This window comes from Zootoca vivipara, chromosome 2 (genome assembly GCF_963506605.1).
Source record: "Zootoca vivipara chromosome 2, rZooViv1.1, whole genome shotgun sequence".
NCBI classification, from domain to species: Eukaryota; Metazoa; Chordata; class Lepidosauria; order Squamata; family Lacertidae; genus Zootoca; species Zootoca vivipara.
The window spans coordinates 19,211,422-19,237,071 of NC_083277.1; the positions used below are offsets into that span (position 1 = coordinate 19,211,422).

General features: G+C 49.9%; 1 protein-coding gene across 2 annotated transcripts; it reads left to right on the top strand.

The window, feature by feature from the left end:
- The first annotated feature begins 384 nt into the window (after positions 1-384).
- Positions 385-18,796, top strand: LOC118080899 (ankyrin repeat domain-containing protein 1). 2 transcript variants are annotated; one of them, XM_035106915.2, is made up of 5 exons: positions 385-643; positions 3,072-3,295; positions 4,333-4,526; positions 5,631-5,759; positions 16,692-18,796. In XM_035106915.2, the coding sequence occupies exons 2-5, from the start codon at positions 3,085-3,087 to the stop codon at positions 16,911-16,913; spliced, it is 756 nt and encodes a 251-aa protein (XP_034962806.2). In that variant the 5' UTR covers positions 385-643; positions 3,072-3,084; the 3' UTR covers positions 16,914-18,796. The 2 variants fall into 2 exon arrangements, with proteins under 2 accessions (XP_034962806.2, XP_034962805.2); XM_035106914.2 differs by lacking the exon at positions 385-643 and adding an exon at positions 678-1,124.
- Positions 18,797-25,650: the final 6,854 nt, after the last annotated feature.

A 25,650-nucleotide genomic window follows, 5' to 3' on the forward strand; every position in this document is an offset into this window, starting at 1 on the left:
GGTATTAAATGAGATCACACGTCAAATTCCCCTCAAAAAAAGAGGACATCATGGGGGGCAGGCTTTTGTCACACTCAGTTAATTGAGTATTTTTATTTTATTTTTTAATAAACTTTATTAAATTCTCAGAATTTACAAAGAACAAATAAAAAGAATAATTTCATCCTCAACTACATATTCTAAGGTAAAAATAGGTGTTACAATATACATGGTAGAAGTATTTAAAGATATAAGGTAAACAGAATAACATAAGAAAGGGGGGAACCAAAACAAAACGACAAAAACTAGGAAAGAAATATTTTTCTAAGACAAAACATTATTCAGGAACATTATTCAAACCAATACTTGGAATATTCTGTACACAAAGTCCTTCCAGCTGGTTTTTTTTGTTTTGTTTTTTTTGAGTCCCTGGTTTGACTCCCTCGTGAGTTACAGAAGTTGACTTCCTCTCTCCGCGGTTTGGACTCGACCATTACAATTAAATAATCTGTGTTTTATTGTTTATCCAAACAATAGGAATAATTTACCCCCCTTTTTTTCTGTGAAATTAATCCAAACACAGCCAAGTGTTTTTATTGGAACCGCATTTATTTAGGTAATTTTGGAAGCATTCCCATTCTTCTTTGACCTTATCTACCAAGCGGTAAGTATTTTTAATGCTTTCCCATGATTTTTGAGGATTTGACTATGCCCATGATTACCACGGTGTTGTTACACGGCATTAAAAACGAATTTAAAATGAAGGGGTGTGTGGATTGAAGAGTCCTCTTCCCACGCGCCGGCGACACACCCCGGGGTTCCCTGCGTGGTTTATTACAGGCTTCTCCGCCTCGAGGCTCCGCTCGCCTCTCGCTGCGGCTTCGCACTGCAGAGGAAGCGGCGCCCGGGCGGGCGGCTCCCTCCTTCTCTCCGCGCGGCAGCCATTGCAGGCGGCGCCTCCTCCTCCTCCCTCGGGGCGAGACGGGGAGGGAGCTCGGAGGCTCGGCCGCCTTTCCCCCGGGGCCTTGAGGAAAGCCCTGGGAAGCGGCCTCCCCGGAGCCTCGCGAGGCAGAACAGCTCCCGCCGCTCGCTCCGAGATGGCCGGCCGCGTCTCTCCGAGCCGGCGCCGGGCGTAGCGCGGCCGGGTAAGCGCGCCGAAACGGGGAGGGGGGGGTATTTGGGGAGCCGCCGCAGCGGGGAGATGCCGGCCACCCCCGACCACGACCCATCTTGGCGTTCAAGGGAGCAATGCATGGCGGGGGGGGGCGGTGTCCAAGCGGATTTTTTAATCCGGATCCGCGCGCCGCGCCGGATACGGGGAGGGAATGTTTCGGTCCAGCGAGCCAGGCGTCGGTTCAGCGGGAGCCTCTCGTTCTGCAACTGGGACAGAGACGTCTCTTGCCGGCCCTGATCAGTTTCCCCCTGTCCTCCCTGCGGCAAGTTTGGGAGGTCCTTCCCCTGAGCTACGATGGGTGCGTGGTCTGGTAGTACGGTAGTAATGGGTCGGTTAGGGCCGCTGCACTCCGCACATGCTCAGAAGCGCGCTCGACACCCAAGGCTGAGCGCGGGTCTTAAGCTCCAGCACCCCTGAGCTCGTTTCTCTGACTCTTTGGAGCCTTGTGCTTCTGGTGCAAGAGGCTTGAGCTGAGTTAAGGTATAGGTGCCAACTCCCCCTGGGTTCCCAAGCACCAGTGTCAGATTTACTAAACAAGCTATAGCTTAGGGCCCCCCTCTCTTGGGGCCACCAAAAATTTTCACTATTAATATATTTATTCTTAATTGTATTTCAGTTCAAAATTTACTTTGATAAAATACATATTTTGTTATGTGCAAATGGCTTTAGATACCTATTAGGTCCATAAATTAGCATATAGCTTATATTCAACATAAAAAAACAGTGACAATTTGTTGTTGACAAAGGACAGCTGGACAGATAAAGGGCCCCATTACCTTCAGTAGCTTAGTTAGGGCCTCATCAAACCTCACTCTGGCCCTACCAAGCACCCACAACATTCCCCATGAAGGGGCCGGGCACCCACAAATTTTGGTGCCAGGGCCATGCACACTGCATGGCACCCACAGTGGTGGGGCCAAGCTGGCACTCTTGGGTATGGGGCAGGCCGTGTTCCTAGTGGTAGTGGGATTGACGGATGACCACAGGGGTGCCAACTTGAATAAAATATGGGGGAGGGGGGGAGGTAAGCCCCACCCTGCATAATTGGTCACATAATGGGGCACACCCACACGATTTGAACGGCAAATCAACTTGGGGGAGGCAAATTTTATTGGGGTGGGAAGAAGGATGGCTATGTCAGGGACGCTTTAGCTGAGATTCCTGCGTTGCAGGGGGTTGGACTAGATGACTCTTGGGGTCCCTTCAAACTCTACGATTCTGTGAAGGGACCTTGGCCCCTTGGAGTTGGCTCCTATGGATGACCGTGTCTGCCCTCCTGTGTCCCTGAGAAGCTGTGGTATGGCTGAAGTGGGGAAAGAGAGAGGGGGGGAACATAGCAGGGAGGAACCCTGTACATGGCTAGGAGCACTTTTGCCAATTGCTACAATGGGCAGAAAAACCATAAAGTGGTCCGACAAGACCCTCAGCAGTTTCAAAGTAGTCCTGGGAAACCACTGTGGTAGAGAGAATCTGGCCAGTGGGTCTCATGTGACACGTAAGGGTGCTTAACCTTATCACCAGCCTGAAGCTCAATGCACACACACACCCCAGTCCATACAGGGGACGCGGGTGGCGTTGGGGTTTAAACCACTGCCAATCGGAAGGTTGGCGGTTCAAATCCCCGCAACGGGGTGAGCTCCCATTGCTCTGTCCCAGTTTCTGCCCACCTAGCAGTTCGAAAGCACACCAGTGCAAGAAGATAAATAGGTACTGCTGTGACGGGAAGATAAACAGCGTTTTTGTGTGCTCTGGCACTCGTCACGGTGTCCCGTTACGCCAGAACAGTTTAGTCATGCTGTCCCCACATGACCCGGAAAGCTGTCTGTGGACAAACGCTGGCTCCCTCGGCCTGAAAGCAAGACGAGCGCCGCAACCCCATAGTCGCCTTTGACCAGGGGTCCTTTACCTTACCATACAGGGGAAACCTTTGCATGTGGACAGAGGGAGGACGGACAGAGATGGGCTTCTACATCAGCTCCCTCTCCCGAGCACCCTATGGCAATGGGGCCCCGCCAGAGTCCTCACGCCCCACTGCCAAGCGCTACCAGGCGGCGCCCAGCTACAACTACAGGTGGACAGAGCTGCACTACGAGGCCAGCCGTGGCAACGTGGAGAAGCTGAAGGAACTCCTGCTGACCTCAAGTGTGTGTCCAATATCATATTTCCAGGTTGCATGCGGGGCTAAAAATGGAACAAACCCGACTTTGGGAAGGAGAGGCGCCTGGGTGGTTTATTATTAAAACCCCATAAAATAAAATAAAAATACGGTGCACAGGCAATCCAAATGCTGTACCACACCAAAAAAAAGAGGGACCGGGAGCAAGGGGGTGGTTGTATTCCACTCCTAATCCAGGCCATTATGTATGGCACGGAGAAAGCCAGAGAAAAGTTGTCCTTCCTCTCTCCTAACACTGGGAACTCGTGAAGGTGAATGTTGGAAGATTTGGGATGAATAAAAGAATGCCCTTCCACAGTTAAACTGTGGAACTCACTGCCCCAGGAGGCTGCGATGGCCACCGACTTGGGGGGCTTTAAAAGAGAACTAGACGAAAATCACGGAGGAGAGGGCTATCGAGGACAACTGGCTGCAATGGCTAGACTCTACCTCCGCAGCGATGCTTCCGGGTACCAGTTGCTGGAAACCACAGGTGGGGAGAAGGCTCTTGTGTTTGGGTCCTGCTTGGGCCTCAGCCCAGTGTACCTGAAGGAGCGTCTCCACTCCCATTGTTCTGCCCGGACATTGAGGTCCAGCGCCGAGGGCCTCCTGGCGGTTCCCTCATGGCGAGAAGTGAGGTTACAGGGAACCAGGCAGAGGGCCTTCTCGGTAGTGGCGCCCGTCCTGTGGAATGCCCTCCCATCAGATGTCAAGGAAATAAACAACTGTCTGGCATTTAGAAGACATCTGAAGGCAGCCCTGTTTAGGGAAGATTTTAATGTGTGACATTTTAATGTATTTTTAATCTTTGTTGGAAGCAGCCCAGAGTGGCTGGGGAAACCCAGCCAGATTTGGGGGGGGGTACAAATAATAAATTATTATTATTATATTTGGGGGCATCTGTCAGAACAAGATGCTGGACTAGATGGGCCACTGGCCCGATCCGGCTGGCTTTTCTTAAGTTCTCGGTTTGTTTCCGTGCTGCACTGTTTTTGGGAAGGTGCTCATTGCCCTTTGGTTTCAGGCAGGGAGCTGGTGGACAGGAAAGATTATTACGGCAAGACGGCCCTCTACTGGGCTGCCTACAAGGGGCAGAGGCATTCGGTGGAGCTGCTCTTGCAGCATGGCGCCAACGTCAACACCTGCTGCAAACACGGGGGGACCCCTCTCCACGCAGCCGTCGGCCTCTTCCCCGACTGCACCCTGCTGCTGATCCAGGTAACATCGTCAAAGGCCTTATCATCCTTATCATCCAGTCCTGCAGCAAGTGATGTTCGCTTCCATCCATGGAAGCCTTAAGGAAAGGGCCATCGTCCAGGGGTTAAACATCTCCCTTGCATGCAGAAGGTTCCAGGTTCAATCCTGGCATCTCTTAAGGTGGGGCGGGAGAACCTCCTTATCTGGTGCTGCTGCCAGCCAGTGCTGGTGACGCTGAGGTAGGTGGGCCAATGGTGTAAGGCAGATTTCTCTGCTCCTAATCCGCATCCCCGCTGCTTGGATCCAGAGGGGCATGGTGGCCTGTTGATAATAATAATAATAATAGTTAATTATTTGTGTATTGTTTGTGGTTTGACTTCATTTAATTATTCAGAAGTTTCTCTGCACAAGAGAAAGAATTTCATTATTTTGAAAAAAAAAATTTAATTTTATGTTCAAACATAAAATACCATCATAAAATAAAGAATTCTCTAACTTCCTTCCTCCCCTCCGTGGAGTCCGCAGATAGTCGCTTTCTGCTGCTTTTCATATCGTCATCTGTCTATCCAATATACTCAATATTAACTGAGGTTCTTTTTCACATTGCAAGTGTTACTGCCGTCCTGCTAATATTTTTAACTGTTTACAGTGTTCTCTCAGATATAAGCTACAAATTCCCCCCAGTCTTTGTTGACATTTTTATCACCCTGGTTTCTGATTTCCCCAGTCATTTTAGCCATTTCGGCATAGTCCATCAGTTTTGTTATCCATTCCTCTCTTGTACTGTATAGGGATCTTCTCCTTCTGCCTTTTTTTGCTCCCTTGTATTTTTTTTGCTCCGTGAGGCATTTCAAGGCAGCTTCCTGCATTCCTAGCTGCCATTCCTGAGGGTGGCAGGAGGAAGGGAGGGCAAATTCAATCACTGCAGGACATTATTTACACAGAAGCTGTTCTGTTTGGCCTGTGGTGGGTGGAGAGGGGATCAGGTATCTGTTGCATCCAATTTGGCCCTAACGATGCCCAGAATGGACTTCTGGACTTTGCTCACACCATATGGCTTCAGCAAGCCAGGACTTGGGGTGGGGGTGCGGCCTGTGGTGTTAATGAGTTGTTGTTTCTCCTCAGCACGGCGCAGATGTGAATCTGAAGGACAACTGGGGGGTGACCCCCATGTACCTGGCTGCATGCAGTGGACAGACAGAGTGCATCCGGTTGCTGGTGCAGGCTGGGGCCTGCATCTGCTACAGAAACAAGGTAGCCCATTACAAAAGACTCTGGGAATTTCCAGGGAGGCAGGAGAGGATATATTGTTTATTAATATCCTTCCTAACTTGCGCTAGCAAGTTCCTTTACTTAGTAGAGTTTCACATTCCCCTTTTAAACGCACAGCGGGTAGTTGGTTGCAGGCTTGTGTAAGCCTCTCACTATTGGGTTCCTGGTAAGTTCCCTTATATCCCTCTTAAAAGAACGAACACGCCGCAATCTTGTGTAAAGTATGTAAAAGTAGTTTACTCACATTCTGTTCACAGTTGGATCCCTGAAGGCAGACTTAGTTACAAAGTATATACATGTGGAGCTATCCCATATGGGGATAAATCCCAGGGTCCTCTGTTGGCTGGAAGCCAACAGAGCATCTCTAGCTAAAAGCTGCTCCAAAGACTGAAGTCAAAAAGAGAGAGTGCTGAGTGCCTTGTCCTTTTTGTTACCTGGACAGGTAAGGTCACACCCACCTCGAGTCACATGCAAAGGAAGTATGTCCCAGGAGGAAACAGGAAGTTTTTTTTTTAAAGACAATTTATTAAATTTTCCAATTAAACACATTTAAACAAAAACAAACCATACAACTTCAAACACAACACAACAACACATAAACATAATAAACACAAAAAAATTTCATCTTAACATCTAATCAGTGATTAATAATTGGAAACAGGAAGTTTTTGACTGGCTGGACCAAACATTCCCCCGCATGTCCACTCTAGGAAAACAAGGGATGTTGTACTTGACTGCTACTTACGTATCACATCCCACAAAGACCAGCATAGGGAGTCCCCAAAATTGGTCTTCCCATACATAGGGAGTTGCCCGCTAGGGCCGCCCAACTTTTCATACCAAGTGGGCTGCAAGAGTCCTACGACGCAGACCACACGCCAAGTTCAGTTTCTGCATCATAAATTAAAGCGGTCGCAACATATTGTAAAATCATAGAATCATATATATATATGCATTTCAAAATGTTCATTTCAACAACCTTAAATCAATGACCTCCCTTCTTCTTCCGCGGTTCATTTTGCATACCATACATCCCTGCACGTTTTACATGAACTACCGTAAACCATTCAGTAATCCATTGTTACATCCATCAAAACTTATTTACACTGTTGAATTCATCTTTATGCTACCAGCATTTTTAAATGTACACAATTGTGTGGCAATGACCCTCCCTCCCCAGAAATAAAGGACACGACACAGTGAAATACGTTTAAGTGGGTGAAAAGGCCACAACTTTATTGGTTAAGGATGTTGAGCGGTATTGGCTTAGGCATTGGAACCTAACCGACTATATCCGACTGTAACCCGTGTGTTACAGTCCGGGAGAAATTAACCACCAGGTAGGAGCCCCAGTGATATGTATCTACTGAGACACCTCCTGTGGCCACCGTTGGGGGGTGCTCTAAGGCCCTGACCTCCGTAGGCCCAGGACAAAGCGACCGCCCCCGGAACCCCTTTAACGGGGTTAAATCTCCAATTCCGGGCAGAGGATGACGCAATCTGCCCCCCCATTCTTTATCTATGTAAATTTTCCAATGCCTAACCGCCAAACCAAGTTGTGACGGAATGCTATGAGGTAGGCGAAAAAACCAGATTGGCTAACCCAAGTGGAAAAAATCCTACCCGGCCCCACGGCCAACCGAGGCGACCGACTAATTCCATAGCAGCGTCGGCCTACCTGCCTAACTGCCTATCAAGAGGGCGGGTGGGTGGGTGATCCAAAGGTCTGGGTTCTCAAGGGGAGAGAGGCTGTGTTCCCGCCTCCGTCCTGATTTAAAGGTAGTGGAGGCCCCGCCTCCCGACGCTACTGGTCGGCCGGGTATGACAGAGGCGGGAACCTCCGATCGCGAGAGGGCTGAACTGCAGCCCCCTCGCGAGGGTCGAGACGGGCCACGCCCACAACACCACCTCCGAGAAATGCGGAAGTGGTTTTGTGTGGCAATGACCCTCCCTCCCCAGAAATAAAGGACACGACACAGTGAAATACGTTTAAGTGGGTGAAAAGGCCACAACTTTATTGGTTAAGGATGTTGAGCGGTATTGGCTTAGGCATTGGAACCTAACCGACTATATCCGACTGTAACCCGTGTGTTACAGTCCGGGAGAAATTAACCACCAGGTAGGAGCCCCAGTGATATGTATCTACTGAGACACCTCCTGTGGCCACCGTTGGGGGGTGCTCTAAGGCCCTGACCTCCGTAGGCCCAGGACAAAGCGACCGCCCCCGGAACCCCTTTAACGGGGTTAAATCTCCAATTCCGGGCAGAGGATGACGCAATCTGCCCCCCCATTCTTTATCTATGTAAATTTTCCAATGCCTAACCGCCACTCGAGCCCCAAAGGCTCGCCGCCAATACGCTCACACCCTCAACCAATGCTCTAACCCCCTAGTTACATCACCTAACCAAATGTCATTCCCCTTTGGTGAAAGGTGTACTCCGTCCTTGCGATAAAGGGCTGCTTCAGTACGTACTATCTCTGGGTGGGGAATAATCTGCCCATTCAAATCGAGGACCCTGCGCAATACAAATGAATTCAGTAGCCTCCTGGTCCTGTTCAAAGCCTTCGGGCAGAGCCCCTCACGCCAAACCCGCCTCTGCAATAAGGCGGACCATATCAACGTCATCCCCGGGAAAGAAGCCAGTAACTTGTTAAAGTCCTCAACGATATTCCATTTCAATTCCACCGCGTTTCGAAACGCCAAATCATTCTCCCCCAGCTGTATGACCAGCGCATGGGGGGGCCCAACTGAAGCAGCCCTTGCCAAGACGGCAGGCAAAAGTTCTTTCCAGCGCATTCCACGCCTGGCAATCCACGATACTTTGACATTTTCCGGGAGGCCAAGATCACTCCCACGACCGGTTTCGATTGCCCTTTCTTTGGCCCAATGCACAATACTGTGACCCGCAATCCACACATTGATGCGGCTCCCACCTGAAAAGGAAGTAACGACAGATGGGGGATCAGGTACAGGCAAACAGGGGATTCGTTTAGAGCCTGGAGTTATGAAGTGGGGCGCAGGTAACCTCTATAAGCGTTGGACTTCCACCGCCCCAGGTCTTGAATCCTTTCTGCTGAAAGGCCCAAGTGCATCGCGGAGGTAGCTGCCCCGATACGAAAGGAATGAGCGGAGAACTGGCTCGGGTCAACGCCACACAACGAGAGGGCCTTACGTAAAACCCGTGTAAACTGGGTGCGCGTGAGCTTAGAACTGTCTTGGTGAATCAACAGCGGGTCTGTGCCGGCCGGTCTCAAATATAGGAAGTGCCTGAGGTCCCTCACGGGACACGGACCTTGGCCCCCCATCGCTGGGAGGCGAATGGTGGCCCCCAATCCCCGCTGATCTGTCTTAGAGCGGCGGATGTGGATTACTGCTAACGAGTTTGACAAAGATACATCCTGCATCCTGATCCCACGGGAGGACCCGTCGGGGTTGACCTCACATACTAGCTCCCCCACTCTGAGGGCCCCAAAGTATGCTAGTGAGAAGGCCGCAGAGAACAAGCTCGCCTCATAAGGGGACCAGCAAAGGGTCGGCAACTGACAGTGAATCTCACACAGCAGGTCAAAAGTAACGGGTCTTCTGGTGTCACCAGCTGGTGGCTGTAGCCTCCGCCATCCCTCCATGGCCCTACGTAAGTGGAAGTTGTTACAAGGATCCTTGGAGTACAGGGATTTGCAAAAGAAGGAGATCGCTGCCGTGTGAATATTAAGAGTTTTGGCGGCACGACCCAATCCCCTTAGGTGAACCACGTACTGCATGACCTCCCTCTCCGTGGGAGGTCCCAAAGGTGAAGGGGAGGGACCTTTATTTCTGAATTTAGAAAATTCTGCCCAAACGCGTTTGTAAGAGTTCAGAGTTGAGGGGGCAACCGAAGCGAATACTCCCTTCAAGATTTCTCGCTCCCAAGGCTCCATAGGGATTCCGGGAACGGCTCTGGACACTGCTGCGCCCCCGGTGCCAGCAAGCGGAAGCGGTCCATCTGGAAACGAGACAACGCATCGGCAATATCATTATTGACCCCCGGAACGAATTTGGCCGTGAAGTGTAAATTCAGTTCTAGGCAGCGCAGCACGAAAGCCCGCAGAAGGGCAGAGACCCTCGCAGAACGGGAAGATTGTCTGGACATCACGCTGACCACCGCCTGGTTATCGGTCCGGAAGCAGACCCGGCGGTTCCTGAATTCGTCGGCCCACAGGTGGACCGCGACCACGATTGGGAAGAACTCCAAAAAGGTTAGATCCCGTGTGACTTCTGAGTCATGCCAGCTGGCGGGCCAAGGCTGAGCGCACCATCTGCCCTTGAAGTAGACTCCGAAACCCAAGGACCCGGCAGCATCAGATTGTACTTGGAAGTCTGAATGTAAGGTCAGATTGTCCTGCCAAAGTGACACACCATTGTAGTGATCCAAAAATGTTAGCCAAGCCTCGAGGTCGGCTTTTACTCCCTTGGGTAAACGGACCCTATGGTATGGGCGCTTGAGACCTGTTGTCAGCCTAGCTAGGCGTCGACAGAAGGGGCGCCCCGGCGAGACGACCCTGCAAGCGAAATTGAGATGCCCAAGCAGGGATTGAATCTGTTTAAGAGTGACTTTCTTAAGGGGGGTCAGCTGCAGGATTAGTTCCCTAAGCGCAATCAGTTTGTCCTGAGGTAAGCGTGACGTTTGGGCCACGGTGTCTAGTTCGATGCCCAGGTAAGTTAAGCTGACTACAGGCCCTTCCGTTTTCTCAGCTGCAAGCGGGACCCCGAGGTCTCGAGTGAGGGAAGCAAAGGCCTCCAGCAGCCTCGCGCACTCGCCAGTATTTGCCCCGCCCACAAAAAGGAAATCATCGAGATAATGTGTAACACCTGCTAAGCCTGTTTTAAAACGGAGAGCCCAGTCCAAGAATGTGCTGAAGGCCTCAAAGGCTGAACACGCGACAGAGCAACCCATAGGCATGGCTTTGTCAATGAAGTACGCACCCTCAAACTTAAAACCCAACCACTTGAAGTCGTGTGGATGAACTGGCAGAAGCCGAAATGCCGATTCTATATCGCATTTGGCCATCAATGCCCCCCTTCCAAATTGTCTGACCAGTTTAACAGCCTGGTCAAATGATGCGTATTTCACTGAGCAAAGGTCCTGTGGGATGCCGTCATTAACTGATTTGCCATCTGGAAAAGATAGATTGTGTATAAGTCTGAATTCGCCAGGGGTCTTCTTTGGTACCATGCCTAGGGGGGAAATGTGCAGGTCCGGTATGGGAGGTGTCCCAAACGGGCCCGCCACCCGACCTGCAGTGATTTCTTTATTTATTTTCTTGATTGCTATATCCGGCCTATCGCGCACGGATTTTTGGTTTGGTGGGTCACCTGCTAACGGAGGGGTGAGCACCGGGATTCTAAAACCCTTCGAGAAGCCATCCCAGATGTAAGAGGAGGCGGTGAGATTGGGATAGATATTCAAAAGTCGGCGCAGTGGAGAAAGCTTTATGGGGGTGAATGCCAGGGATAGGGACTTATTAGTACCTATTCTGGCCGGAGGCTGATCCCTGGGCGGCACTTTGGGGGTTTCTGGGACCATGGCTGGAGCCCCCCCCTTTTCCTCCACGAAAGGGCTGCCTCCCTTTGTAGCAGGACACTCCGGGGTGCTGACCGAGACACTTGTCGCACTCATGCACGTACTTACAATTGGGCCTCTGACAGAGGCCCTTGTTGTATTCCCAGCAGACCCTGCGACGCGGGTCCTTCCTGGGCTCAAACCTGGCTGACTTTTGCGGCTCCGCCTGCTTCTTTTCGACAAATGGCACCACGTGGTTACTCCAGTAGTGCTGATTCCTCTGGTCCCAGCGTGTTCTTGAGTTCTGAGAGGCGTTTCTACGGAAATCCTCATCGTAGTTAAGAGCCGCCGCCTCCCCCGCCATCGAGTAGGCCAGCCTAACATCAGCTACATAAGCTAATAAATGCATTGCCCGCTTGGGGTATGCTGCAGCAATTACTGCCACCCAAATGTGGATACCGGTCTGCCAGTTCTCGAACGTGCGGTCTGCACGCGGGGTTCGATACCTACGCTTACCAAATTGCTTCCTCTTCTCCCCCTTTCCAAGCATATGAGTTGGTGGCAGCAGCGTGAAAATATCGATGTAATCGCCATTCAAAATTTTTTCACGCCTCCGGTTAGACAGATGGGATCCCAAAATTATGTCAGTGTCCGAATTGGTGGAGGATTTAGCCTCTGGCACCAATGCCCCACCCCGGCATTCCAGGGTACCGTCAAAACCCTTGCGATGGGAACTAGAACGCCTCCTGTGCACCCAATAAGGAAGCCCCATCTGTTCTTCCGCCACCCCCCAATAGTCCTCCATGGGAATATCTGCATCGGAATCGGACGACGTACCTGAGTCCTCATCTGAGTCGTCCCTCTTGGTGCGCTTCCGCTTCTCCGTCTTCTTCTTTGCTTTACCTCCCGCCTGACTAGGCTCGGCACCCGCTGGCTCGGTTATTGTCCGCGTGTCAGCATTCTCCCGCGATGATGCTGGAACCGCAGCCAGCAGAGAGGGCCCAGCTTGGGCTTGCACGGACTGAGCCCTAAAAAGGTCTGAAACGGACTGAGCAGACATGAGAGGCGAAGCTGGTGTGCAAACCTGGGTATGGGTGGGGTCAACTGTGACCTGAGAGGTGGCTGACGAGGCGGTCAGGGAGCCCTGAGCCATGGTCTGGGCCTGTTGAGAGTGCTGCGGGAAAGCGGCCGAGGTGCCCTGCTGGGGCGCCAAAACCTGTTGCATGCTATGTCCCACCGGGTCGTTTGGAGAGCCTAACTGGAGGGAGATAGTAGAGAGCGGGGCAGACTGGAGGGAATTACTGGGGTTCTGAGACGCGACTTGAGAAGCTTGCGTCATGGCTTGAGTCTGCCGGAGGATCTGGAGGGACGCAGCTGACGTGCCCGGTTGGGCGCCCATGTCCTGCTGCGAGTTAGGAGACAGGGCAACAGCTGCGCCAAAACCCCCACCACCGCTGGACTGTGAGCTAAAGAAAGAGAGAGAGCTGGATAGCTGGCTATTTCCAGGGGGTGACTCAGGGACGCAGGTTTGGGTATTCCCAATATTAATCTGAGCCCCCCTGTTCGCGGAGGCAAGGGATACACACAAAGGGGCCAGCGTGGAACACAGGGGTCCCAACTGATTGCAAATATTCTGCAAATTGGAAGCTACCTGGGCCAAGGCTTCGGGATTAAATGTGGAAGCCGGGGCTGAGGAAGCGGCGTTGGCACCCCCTACTGGGGCAGCACCCTTGGAGGATTTGCTACGCGTGCTACGTCCCGAAGGCATCTTCCTGCAAGATTATTTGCCAGCAATTAAAGGAGTAACGCAAAACGGGAATCTATAATGCGTCCTGCGAGAAATTACGCAACCTGGGGACCTGGAGCCAAGGGTAATATTAAGTATGACTCCTGGTCAGATATGAAGATAACAAAATGCTCAGTGATGAAGATACGCCTCGTCAGTCCTAATCTCCCTTTGGAACCGACCCAATGAACTTATACCATAAATCAAGTAATTAACGGACTAGAGAATCTGTGTAAGGCGACTATATGCTAGAGAAATTCCGGATTAACTAATCTGGCTAATTACAATACGACTAAGCAGTATTCTTCTTGAACTGCGGTGCCCAGAACTGGACACAGTACTCCAGGTGAGGTCTGACCAGGGCAGAATACAGTGGTACTATTACTTCCCTAGAACTAGATGCTATTGATGCAGCCCCAGGTGAGAAAAATTTTTCTAATAAATGAATTAGGACAAGAGATAAGCGACTTGCTCAGACTTAGCAGCCAAATCAGATAAGGATCACAGAATAAACGCGCTGGGGCGTCACTTAAAGCGCCCACCAATCGCACAATAAGCGCCCACCGGGAAACAGATTAAAGGATGCCAATTGGTTCCCCCTTTGAAGGGGATGTTAAAAGAACAGACCAACTGGGGCAGCGACAATAAGGCAATGAAAAGGCTATAAAAGAAAAAGGCTTAATAAACCATAAAACCAAGCAAAGGCACGGCAAGAGCCCCAGCTGTTGTGAGGGCGCCTTAGGCTAGCAGCGCTGCGCAGCGGACCCAGGCTTTAATAAGGCCTGAGGGGAGGGGGGAATTGCGTGTCTTTCAAACGTGCCACTGCCAAGACGCAGGAGAATGATCTCCTCAAATGATGGACGATGGCCGCCGATAGAGAACGTTTCCCAACTAAAATGGCCGCCCGGGGGAGCAGGAAGACACACTCAAAATGGCCGAGGGTGGAGGGCGCTTGCAGCCACTCTCAAAATGGCCGCCGCTAACGCACGTGTCCCCACTAAAATGGCCGCCCGGGTGCTGGAAGCCACACTCAAAATGGCCACAGGAAGCACAAACGGACACACTAGAAATGGTCGCTATGGCAACCCCAAGCCGACAACAAAATACTACAGGCTCTGCAACAGGTCCAAGCCCCCACGGAGGAGACCGCGCCGCCCCGCTAGCAACAAGAACGAAATGGAAATCAGTACGTTACCGCACACAGAACGTAAGCCGCGTTGGAGTTGCGCTTTTTGCCACGGAGTCCCCGGCGAGCCCTGCCGGCGTGTCGTGGAGAGAAGCAAAGGAAGGGGTGCCTGCGCAACGGTGCCGAGGGTTAAAGACGGTCCCGGGTGGGTAAGCCCCGCCGGCAAGCGGCTCCTGGCGGCGTCGCTATGGAAGCCCCGACCGTGGCCCTCCTGCTCGCAGCGAATGTTGTACAAGAAGGAGCGGCGCCGGAGAAGCCGAGGGTAAAGCCGAAGCGCTGAGCGAGGTGAGGCTGGTCGGGACAGTGCCGCGCGGTCTCGATCCTGCTGAGGGCTGCTGAGCCTGACGCTAAGGAAGAAACGTGGCGTTTAAAAACGCCGTTTTTGTAGTGATTTCAGCTCCAAAAGAGGCAAGACTGCAGCGGTTTCTGCAGCGATCCTCAAGGCACAGAGGTATGCTCCGATCCGGTAAGCTCCGATCCGAAGAAGGTAAGCTGATCCAAAGGTCTGGGTTCTCAAGGGGAGAGAGGCTGTGTTCCCGCCTCCGTCCTGATTTAAAGGTAGTGGAGGCCCCGCCTCCCGACGCTACTGGTCGGCCGGGTATGACAGAGGCGGGAACCTCCGATCGCGAGAGGGCTGAACTGCAGCCCCCTCGCGAGGGTCGAGACGGGCCACGCCCACAACACCACCTCCGAGAAATGCGGAAGTGGTTTTTTCACTCATATATTCAGTAAACATTTCCCAGTCTTCTTTAAATGTGCATTCATCTTGTTCTCATATTCTATATGTTAACCTCTGCAAGCTGCACGTATTCCATCAGTTTAAGTTGCTATACTTCTTTGGTTGGGACCTCACTCATTTTCCATTTTTATACAGTTGGAAGGGACCCCCAAGGGTCATCTAGCCCAACCCCCTGCAATGCAGGAATCTCGGCGAAAGAATCCACAGCAGTCAGCCATCCAGTAGTATTATTTGATATATACAATTAATATAAATGTATAGAATTAAATCCACAATAGATTAAATATATTTAATTATTCAGCAAATTTGATACACAAACAGATTCATGCATTTCGATAACAGTGCATGGCACAAACATGTGGGCTGCAGGCTGGCTCATCTAACTCAATATTGCCCACTCTGGCTGGCAGCAGCTCTATAGAGCTGTTCTCAGGGTTCTCTCCCAACCCTACCTAGAGATTACAGAGTCACAATGAAGTCCTCTTCAGTACTTTTCCCAGCAACAATAAATATTTTAATTGTAATAGATGATAGCAAATAATAATAATGTTGTTGTTGTTTAGTCGTTTAGTCGTGTCCAACTCTTCTTGACCCCATGGACCAGAGCACGTCAGGCACTCCTGTCTTGCACTGCCTCCCGCAGTTTGGTCAGACTCATGTTCGTAGCTTCAAGAACACTGTCCAACCATCTCATCCTCTGTCGTCCCCTTCTCCTAGTGCCCTCAATCTTTCCCAACATCAGGGTCTTTTCCAGGGAGTCTTCTCTTCTCATGAGGTGGCCAAAGTATTGGAGCCTCAGCTTCACGATCTGTCCTTCCAGGGAGCACTCGGGGCTGATTTCCTTCAGAATGGATAGGTTTGATCTTCTTGCAGTCCATGGGACTCTCAAGAGTCTCCTCCAGCACCATAATTCAAAATACCCCTTCATGGATCAATGCCTTGTCGTGGCGAAGGGGCTTGAATAACTCAGAGAAGCTATGAGCTAGGCCATGCAGGGCCACCCAAGATGGACAGGTCATAGTGGAGAGTTTTGACTAAACGTGATCCACCTGGAGAAGGAACTGGCAAGCCACTCCAGTATCCCTGCCAAGAAAACTCCATGGACAAAGACAACAGGCATATAAAATAATAATAATAATAATAATAATAATAATAATAATAATAATAATAATAATTATATCTAATTCCAAGGTGGCAAAGTTCCTCTGTGTCCCAGATTAGCTTCACTGCTACTCTGCCATTCTTCCATCTGATCTCTCGCCACCCAAACCGAAGAATTGCCTCGAGTGCCAGCCCAACTCAGAGTAGACCCTTTGGCGTTAAGGAACAGGGCTAACTCACGTACACTAATTTCAGTGCGCCTTCTCCAAGTAGGACTTTGGGAGCGCAACCCGAAATGCTTCTTCAAGAAAGAAGATTCCACCTAAACATTAGGAAGAACTTCCTGACAGTAAGAGCTGTTCGGCAGTGGAATTTGCTGCCAAGGAGTGTGGTGGAGTCTCCTTCTTTGGAGGTCTTTAAGCAGAGTCTTGACAGGCATATGTCAAGAATGCTTTGATGGTGTTTCCTGCTTGGCAGGGGGTTGGACTGGATGGCCCTTGTGGTCTCTTCCAACTCTATGATTCTATGATTCTATGCTGTTTTTTCTCTTTCCCGGCTGCAGAAAACGGGAGCCCCTCCCAAGCGCCTCGTCTCGCAGCCGGCGTTGATGTCCTGGATGGATTCCTGCCGCCAGCAGCCCCTTTCCCTCAAGCACCTCAGCCGCCTGTCCATCCGGACTGCCCTGGGCCACAGGAGGCTCCAAGCCATCGGGGACTTCAACCTTCCTCCTCTGCTGAAGCAGTACCTTATGTTTGAAGACCTGGCTCTGCTCGACGGGTTGTAGCCCAGCGAGGCGCAGAATCGGCCCCTCCTGGCTGGCACTGCTTCTGCACTGCGAGAGGGCCTGGCGGCGCCTTTTCCTTGCCCAGCATATGTCACCTTTTGTCTTTCGACTGGGGTGCCGGCGGCGTCATCTCACGCAGGAGTCGGGCTCTCCAAGAAGTAGACGAGGGGCTGAGATCATGTCAACTTTTTTTAGCTGAGGAGGGAAAGGCGAGCGAAGGGAACATGCTAGAAAGGCACATAAAGCAATGCGTAGCGCAGATAAAGAGAACAAAGACGTTTTTTCCTCCCGCAAGGGCCGGGTCGTACAAGGAAGCTCAGTGCTGGGAGACTCCTTCGCACGGCGCATTGATAAAACGAGGGGATTTGCTGCCAGAAGGTGCTGTGACCATCACCAAACTGGGTGGCTATAAGAGGGGTACGGAGGGTAAGGTTGTCAATGATCACATGGGATCAGAGGCACGATTCCTCCGAATAGTGGGAGGATGTGTGTTGTGCTCATGCCCTACTTGCAAACTTCCCGGGGGAAACTAGTTGGTCACTTTCTGAAAGCGGTTGTTCGCCTAGATGGGTTTGATGTGGGGTGTGGGTGTGTGGTGTCTTACGGTCTTGCGAATCACCTCCTTCCTTATTAGCCGCCCTTCGTCTCTTCTGCTTGTCACCTGGGTATCTTGGCATTTGGGTGGCCGAATTGCCTTCCTGGATTCTCCGTTCCTGACCAAACCTGATATTGCTGGGAAGCTTGTAAACTGGGGGGCGGGGGGGGGAGCTTTTTTTGGCACAGTAAGTAGGCCAGATCTTTTATCTCTCTGCATCCCAACGTTGACAGGTAGACGAGGCCAGCTGCCTGTCAGCCATCATGATGACTGATAGGGGGTTGGTCCCATCCACCTGTCAAATGTTGACCTACCTGGGGTGGTGATGGAGTAGTCCGATTCAAAGCGGCACCAAGCAGGATTGAACTCTCTGCACGCCAGCTGATGAGCAACGGGTCCAATCCTGCGCTCTAGTGAAGCGGCACCCAGCAGGACTCAACCCTACTCCCCTGCCTATCAGGTGGTGTCATCCGGTGACATCAGCTGATGGACAGGTGGACATGGTTGTGGGGAAATGGCCTTGTGGGGCTAATTGAACCCTTGGCTGTCCATGGGGGCAGAGGTTCCTTACCCCTGTCGTAAGGAGAACTTGAAGGTGATGCCTTACCTTCTCCTGCTGCTTGCCCCTGTTATCTCTAGCTGACTCCACATGCATTTTAGCGCAAGGGAAAATCAGGCTTCAAGCATGCAGGGCCTACTTTAAGAACAATACAAACCAGATCCACAAACCAGAGCCAGGTGTGAAAAGACACACTGTTAGCATTAAATAATTTGTTTCAAGTACCACAGAACTGAACTGGGTCCATTGTCCTTCCATACAAACAAACAAACAAACAAATACCACAAATAAAGCAAAGCTACTCCTTTGCCCCCTCCCTCACCCCCACCGTTAATCAGTGGGGAGTAAGAAATTATTGTAAGAAATCACCCAGAGATCTTCTGGTCCAGGATAGTAAGAAGTGTTATAGCTTGGAAATTTTCCAGCCATTTCCATAGGATAACTTAATCCAATAAGCTACCGTCATCCTATTATTTACTAAAATCTAACATGGGTGGATTAACTTTGGCTCGTAACCAAGAGGAAGGCATACCATATGGTATCTGTAATGTCCTCGGATCTGTACTTGAATTTAGACACCCAATTCTCTATTCCCCCCTAAGATGAGAAGATGTACGTTGATGGGCTTTCTTCAGTTCATCCTCTCCAGTGTGCAGTTTTCGGAAGAGGGGTTGGTGGTCACGTCCCAGTTCGGGAAGAACTTAAGAAACTCTTCCACTTACACCACCAGAGTGGAGAAGCAACCATATAATCCATTACATTTGCTCCTTTGTAAGAAAAGTGAATTCTCCCTTCTCATCGCCTCTTGCACAACCATTCAACATACGAAGATTAGCTTTGACTCATAAACCAACCAGAACCTCTCAGGACTTGGATTTTGGAGTCCCTGGAATTCCTGATCACTCCAGTTTAAATGTTCACTTCTTTCCCCACCAATTCTGGCAATAAAATCCTCTGTAAAGCGCTAGGGTTCCTAGGAACTTCTTGCCCCAATCACTCCCAAAAAATTCCCCACGTTCAGCGATATGTCCCAGTCGGCAAAGGGTGACGAAGTTGGGTGTGATATGCGCCTTGATTACAAGAAAAGCTATAATTTGATACTTTAACTGTCTGAACTACCGCATAACTATCCACTTTCCCAAGCTCCAAGATTCTTGTTCTAATTGATGTTGAGATTAATAAAGCTAATTCATCACTGGGATGATGACCTCTCTCTTTTTTCTTTCTTGACCCTGCCAGCACTGAAACGGTCTTGTATCTGGAATAATCAGTTTGTATCTCAGCAGCTTGAACCTCCTTTTTCTTTTCACCTGTTCCTTTTGCTTGTATGTTGGCATCCGTCTGTCTCTGGATCCGTCCATTAAGGCAAACTACGCAGTTGCCTAGGGTGCAAAAATGGAGGGGGCGCTGGCACGATGGGGGAGCACTGCTGGCTTTGCAGGACTCGCTCTGCCGCTGCCGCTGCGCCCCAACACCGGTGCAGCCCAGGGGTGCCCAGAGTGCCGAGGGCAGCAGCATGTGGAGGACATATGGGGCGAGAGCAGCCCCTTCCCGTGGCGCGCGCCAGAGCCGGGCCTTCGGCTCCAGGCGCCGGCACCGTGCTCTACTTCTTGGGCAGGCAGGAGCAGCTGCTGTTGTGCCCATGGCTGAAGCCCGAGGGTGGCCAGAGCAACCCAGCCGTCGACGTCGCAGGTAAGCGGGAGGGGCGCTGGGAAGGGAAGGGGGTGAAGGCTGGGCCAGGTCTGCAGGGAGGAGGCAGACGCCGGGGGTGCACCAGAAGGTGATCTCGCCTAGGGCGCAAAAAACCCTAGCACCAGCCCTGAATGTGCTTTGGGGGTGAGGTCAAGATGTTGGAAAGTTGCAGCGCCCGTTGTGGCTGTAGAGACCGAAGTGGGAGAGACATGTTTTGTTTCAGCTGGGGCAGATGAAGGCGTCCAGTTATCCTGTTGAAACAAAAAATAAAAAACAATTCCTTCCAGTAGCACCTTAGAGACCAACTAAGTTTGTCTTTGGTATGAGCTTTCATGTGCATGCACACTTCTTCAGATACACTGAAACAGAAACAGTTTTCCTGCTGTTTCAGGTACACCATGGCATTTCTTCTCTCTGTGCTCCTCCCAGACGTCATTTCTCCTTCGGTCACTGCTATGGATATACGACTTAACTGTCTGTCTCCATGATAATACCTTAATTTGATCTTCTCTTAGCCTCATCTGCTGCCGAAGGTGTGTATGTAACGCACATTGCAGTTTAAAAACTTATATCAAAGGCTTACCACAACTGTTGCTGGGTTGTTTTTTTGTATTTGTTTTTCCCTGAGTTACTATTGTGCGCACGGAATTTTAAATTTTGCTACCTTGCTGCTTTTATGTTCACTTCGTTCATCTACTCTTCTTCTCTGGCAATCACTCGTAGCCAAGTAAGATTGCCTTCCACAAACACGGTTTTAACAATGGGTCCGTAAGTGACTGTGGCGGCCAATTCTGGATCCACATGTCCTTCCACAGTGGGGACATTGGTTTCCCGACGGGAATTGATCATGGTGTGAATTTACCAAGCGTGCCTTCCTCTTAGCACATTCTCCCTTTCGTCCTGAGTTCATGCTTCTTCAAAGCCCATGACACCTTTGGTAAAGGCTGTTCTCCAATTGGAGCACTCGCAGGCCAGAGTTTCCCAGATGTCGGTGTTTATGCTACATTTTTAAAGATTTGCCTTGAGAGAGTCTTTAAACCTCTTTTGTTGAGCACCAGCATTCCTACGCTACTATCAAGCCACAATAACCAAAGCTTTTGGGGCTATTACCCTTTAAACTAGCCTGGGAAAATGAAAAGGTCAGAAAGGCCACAGTGTGATGGATTGGCAGGTGAGCCTCTCTCAAGAAGGCATTCCACAAGCAGGGGACCACAATGAAAACTAGTGGCTAAGAGACTGAGCTACCAATCAGGAAGACTCTCATTTGAACCGTGCCTCTTCCATGCTAGGTTGGCTTAGAATCTGTCACAGAAGACAAGCATGCTGCTGCCACTCCCCTTGTCTGGAGCAAGGTTTAAATCCGGCCCGCAGGTGGTCCAGGAATCAGCATGTTTTTACATGAGTAGAATGTGTCCTTTTTATTACAAAAGCATCTCTGGGTTATTTGTGGGGCATAGGAATTTGTTCATATTTTTTTCCAAAACATAGTCCGGCCCCCCACAAGGCCCACAAAGTGGACCAGCCCCCTGCTGAAAAATGTTTGCTGACCCCTGTGCTAACCACCTGATTTTTTAAAAGAAATGTTGTTGTTTTTTAAATGAAAATCAGCATTGGATTTTAAGCCGGTTTTGGGTGTTGTCATTAGAAGGATGAAAGTAAGAGGAAGCAAGAGTCCTCCCTGCAGCAGAAAAAACATGGAGCGGGTTCTTTTAGTAGGCATGTCTGAATGCACCCTCAGAGTTCACAAGTGCAGTTGCCGAGACAGTTTCTTTAAAAACAACCACTGCCTTGACATCACTGTTTTGCCATCAGAGTTAATGGTTGTCTTGGTTCTTAATTTTCAAGGCAGAAGTGTCCTGGGTTTGTCTTCCTTTGGCACAATGTAGGACCCTTTGCTAGAGGATGGTCTGTATCTATATTTCAAACAATGGAGAGTCTTGTGGCACCGTAAAGACCGGCAAATGTATTATTGTGCAATCATCAGATGCAGCAGGCATATATAGCTTGGGAATGGGGGGCTGGAGTAGAGTGATGCTGGAGGGAAGCAAAGTGCAAAAAGGACAGTGGCAATTACATAAAAGCAACGGCAAGTGACGAGGCCATGTTGGTGATAGCACAAGTAGTATGGCACCGGTAAGCCCAGGGATTCAGGCGCAAGTTCTTCTGAGTTCATTAGGCCTTAGTCCCAAGGTTGATCTTGGCTGAATTGCTGAGATCATCCGCAGGAGCGTTGGTTTTTCATTCCCCGAGTTGGCGAGGCTCATTTAACAACAAGAAGAAACGGAGCCTTTCGTGGCATTGGCCCAGTCCTGTGGAACGCCCTGCCAATTGAGATTCAGCAGGATCCTTCTGTGCCTCCTGGAAACATTTCTATTCTGCCAGGCCTATGCAGGCAATTAAGAACCAGTCTTTCCATAACAGCTGATTTCTGTTTTTAAATGGCTTTTTATTGTACGGTTTCTGTTGCTGTAAGCCTTTTTGTGTGACAGCGGTATACAAATACTTTTATCAGTAATAAGGTAGCATGTATTAGCAATCTGTAAATTCTGATTTATTTAAATAATAATAATCTTTGTATTAGTATGCTTATTAACACACAGCGCTATGCCTGCCTGCTCAGACATAAGTCTTTCCGACATCATTGAGACTTGCTCTTCCAGGCACAGGTCTGCATTTTGCACAATGCAAAAGTTTGCATTTCCATCTCGGCAATCAGTCACTGCTGATCTATAAATATACACCCTGGAGATTCCGGGTTTTGCTGGGCAGAGATGGAGCCAGGAAAGTATTAGAGAGCATAGCAGGAAGCTATTCCAACAGGTGTAGGGTTGAAAAGGGATGGTAAAACGAGACCCTCCCAGCTGTCCCGGCTCCGTGAACTGTATCGAAGCACCGTGTGTTTCCACAGACTTCAGTGCGATCCAATCCTGACCCTCTATCCTCACCACAGCTATGCTGGGGGACTTGGGACGCCCCCCTCCCCCCCGCCTCCTTTCCAGCAACAGGGACTAAAAAGGGAAGCAGTGGGAGCTGGTTGGTCGAGTCTCCCCAGAGCTCGGAAGCCTGGCAAGCCTGCAAGCTGCCTTTCCCTGGGTGAGAACGGAACGATCGGGGCTGGTTAAGTCCTGAACCGCAATGAAGGTAAGTTTCACGCATTTTTACGTAGGGATTGTATACCTAAGTCACTGTCGTTTGGCTCTGTAATTTTGCAGAGGGCACAGAAAGTAGGGGGAGGAAGTTCAGAAACTCCAAGCTTGGGCACTGCTCTTGATCCCCAGACTCTTATATCGCTAACCAATGAAACACTTAGATTGAATCGTAGAATTGTAGAGCTGGGAGGGACCCCAAGAGTCATCTAGTCCAACCCCCAGGGGATGCAGGAATCTCGGCTAAAGCATCCATGACAGATGGCCATCCAGCCGCTGCTTAAAAACCTCCAAGGAAGGAGAGTCCACCGCCTCCAGAGGGAGTCTGTTCCACTGCCGAACCGCACTTACTGTCTGAAAGTTCTTCCTGATGTTTAAATACTTATCTTGAAAGAAAGGTGCATCCACAAGCAAGCAGCGTTGGAAGGGTCAGGTTTTTTGCAAGGGGGGGAAATGCCCACATGACCATTAATGGGCAAGCTTTTTAGTTCTGCAGAACTCTTCATCAGGCTAGATGGTAAGTAAAGCGGAGAAGGGGAGGAGAGGAGGAAGAAAGCTGGCTGGTGGTGCCGTCCGTTTTGTTCCTCGCAAACACGAGGTTGATTTGATTGCTGTAGCTACCGGACAACCTGAACTGGAATAATTCTAACATTCATCTTGGACCAGATCTGTGCTAACATTGCAGCTGCTAAAATGGGTTTGCTACATGACGGACGTGCAGGGCTCCATCCTCCCAAAGACTCTGAAACGTTTGAACTGTGCAACATGTGAAACTCTTGAACGTGCGAGAACAGCCTCTCCTTTCTCCTCGCCTGGAGAAGGTGATCTGAGAGCTCCCAGCAGAAGGCCAGGGCAGTCTTTCAGCAGGGAAGCCTCCCTGGGCCTTTCCTTGCAATCCTCACTAATCCCATCTGAAAATCCAAGGAAGGGCAGCCAGGAAGCTGAGCTCTCAGCCTGGCCTTGGTCCAGCTCAGTGGAGTGCGGAAAGCAGAACGGGCATAGCTGCCGTCATTTTGAAAAGCTCAGGCCCAGTGCAGCCCCCCTGAAATAATCTCTGCCATGACCCTATCAGAAATGCTAGGAATTCTCCTGCCAGGCCAACTCTCAGAATTCAAGGGGAAGCAAAAGCCCAGGAGGATTGGAAAGTCGTAACAGCTGGGGAAGAGAGAGGGAAGGACGAGGCTCAGTGCTCTGCATCTCCAGGTAGGCACCTCCTGCCAGGGACCGCGGAGAGCCACTGCCAGTCAGTGTAAGCAGCTCCAGGCTAGATGGGCCAATGGTATAAGGCAGCAGATACTCCCATCTCTTGTCTTCCTTCCACCTCCAGGTTCTGAACCAGCAAGCTCCTGCTCGGAGCCAACCAAATCATTTTTATTGATTTTTCCTAATGTTGCAATTTAAAACAAATTTAATACCATTTTTCCAAACATCGGCTTCCCGCACTCCGTTCTTGATGTCCCCATAATTTCCTCTTGTTGCTGCATTCCCCCCCAGTTATTTCTAATTCGCGTTCCATTCCCTATAATTAACCTTGTATTACATTTTTGTTATTTTTAACAATATCATTAAGCATCAGCTATTATTATTATTATTATCATTATTATCATTATTATTTCATTTCTATACCGCTTTATGATGCGGGTGGCGCTGTGGGTTAAACCACAGAGCCTAGGGCTTGCCGATCAGAAGGTTGGCAGTTCGAATCCCTGTGACGGGGTGAGCTCCCGTTGCTTGGTCCCAGCTCCTACCAATATAGCAGTTCGAAAGCACATCAAAGTGCAAGTAGATAAATAGGGACCGCTGTGGCGGGAAGGTAAACGGCGTTTCCGTGCGCTGCTCTGGTTTGCCAGAAGCGGCTTTGTCATGCTGGCCACATGACCCGGAAGCTATACGCTGGTTCCCTCGGCCAGTAAAGGGAACTGAGCGGCATGACCCCAGAGTCGTCCGCGACTAGACCTAATGGTCAGGGGTCCCTTTACCTTTATACCTTTAATCTCAAAGCGCTTTGCAGCATATTAAAACATCAATAAAACAATCCAGAATCAAACATTTCTGAAGAAAGTCAAATATAGCGTATACAGTAGGGCGTGTTGATTTTTTCCACCTTTAAAAATCCTGATTTGAGGGGTGTTAAAAAGTTGTGGTATGATGAGGTAATTTGAAATCTATTTTGGTTCCTTGTAAATCTTGAGGTCTTGCTTGGTAAATCTCTATGTGAAAAGTTCCTCCTTTTTTTACATTTTTTAAATTTTTCTGTCATTTCTAAACATCTAGGTTATTCCCCAATTTTGATGAAAACCGATGTTGCTAAGTGCCTAAAATTGATGACAAGATAGAGTGGTACCTTGCAAGATGAAATTAATTTGTTCTGCAAGTCACTTTGTATAGCAAAAAACTCACCTTGCAAAGCATGGTTAAAAATTTTCCCGGTTTACCCGGTCTACCCATTTAGTTAATGCATTCCTATTTGTCTTGCAAAGCGTGGTCATAGGAAACTTTGTCTTGCGAGTCGCCTCGCGCAACGCAAAACACTTTCATCTTGTGAGTTTTTCGTTGCATGAGGCATTCATCTTGTGGGGTACCACTGTATTGTAGTTCTCTCAAGATTTACAAGGAACCAAAATAGATTTCAAATTACCTCATCATACCACAACTTTTTAACACCCCTCAAATCAGGATTTTTAAAGGTGGAAAAAACCAACACGCCCTAGTATACAGTGGTACCTTGGTTTAAGTACTCAATTG

Bases quoted from the DNA above. Each gene is read 5' to 3' on its own strand.
- LOC118080899 (XM_035106915.2), top strand. From the start codon at position 3,085: ATGTGGACAGAGGGAGGACGGACAGAGATGGGCTTCTACATCAGCTCC. The intron at 3,296-4,332 runs GTGTGTGTCCAA...CTTTGGTTTCAG, and splicing joins GGAACTCCTGCTGACCTCAA to GCAGGGAGCTGGTGGACAGG. The intron at 5,760-16,691 runs GTAGCCCATTAC...TCCCGGCTGCAG, and splicing joins GCATCTGCTACAGAAACAAG to AAAACGGGAGCCCCTCCCAA.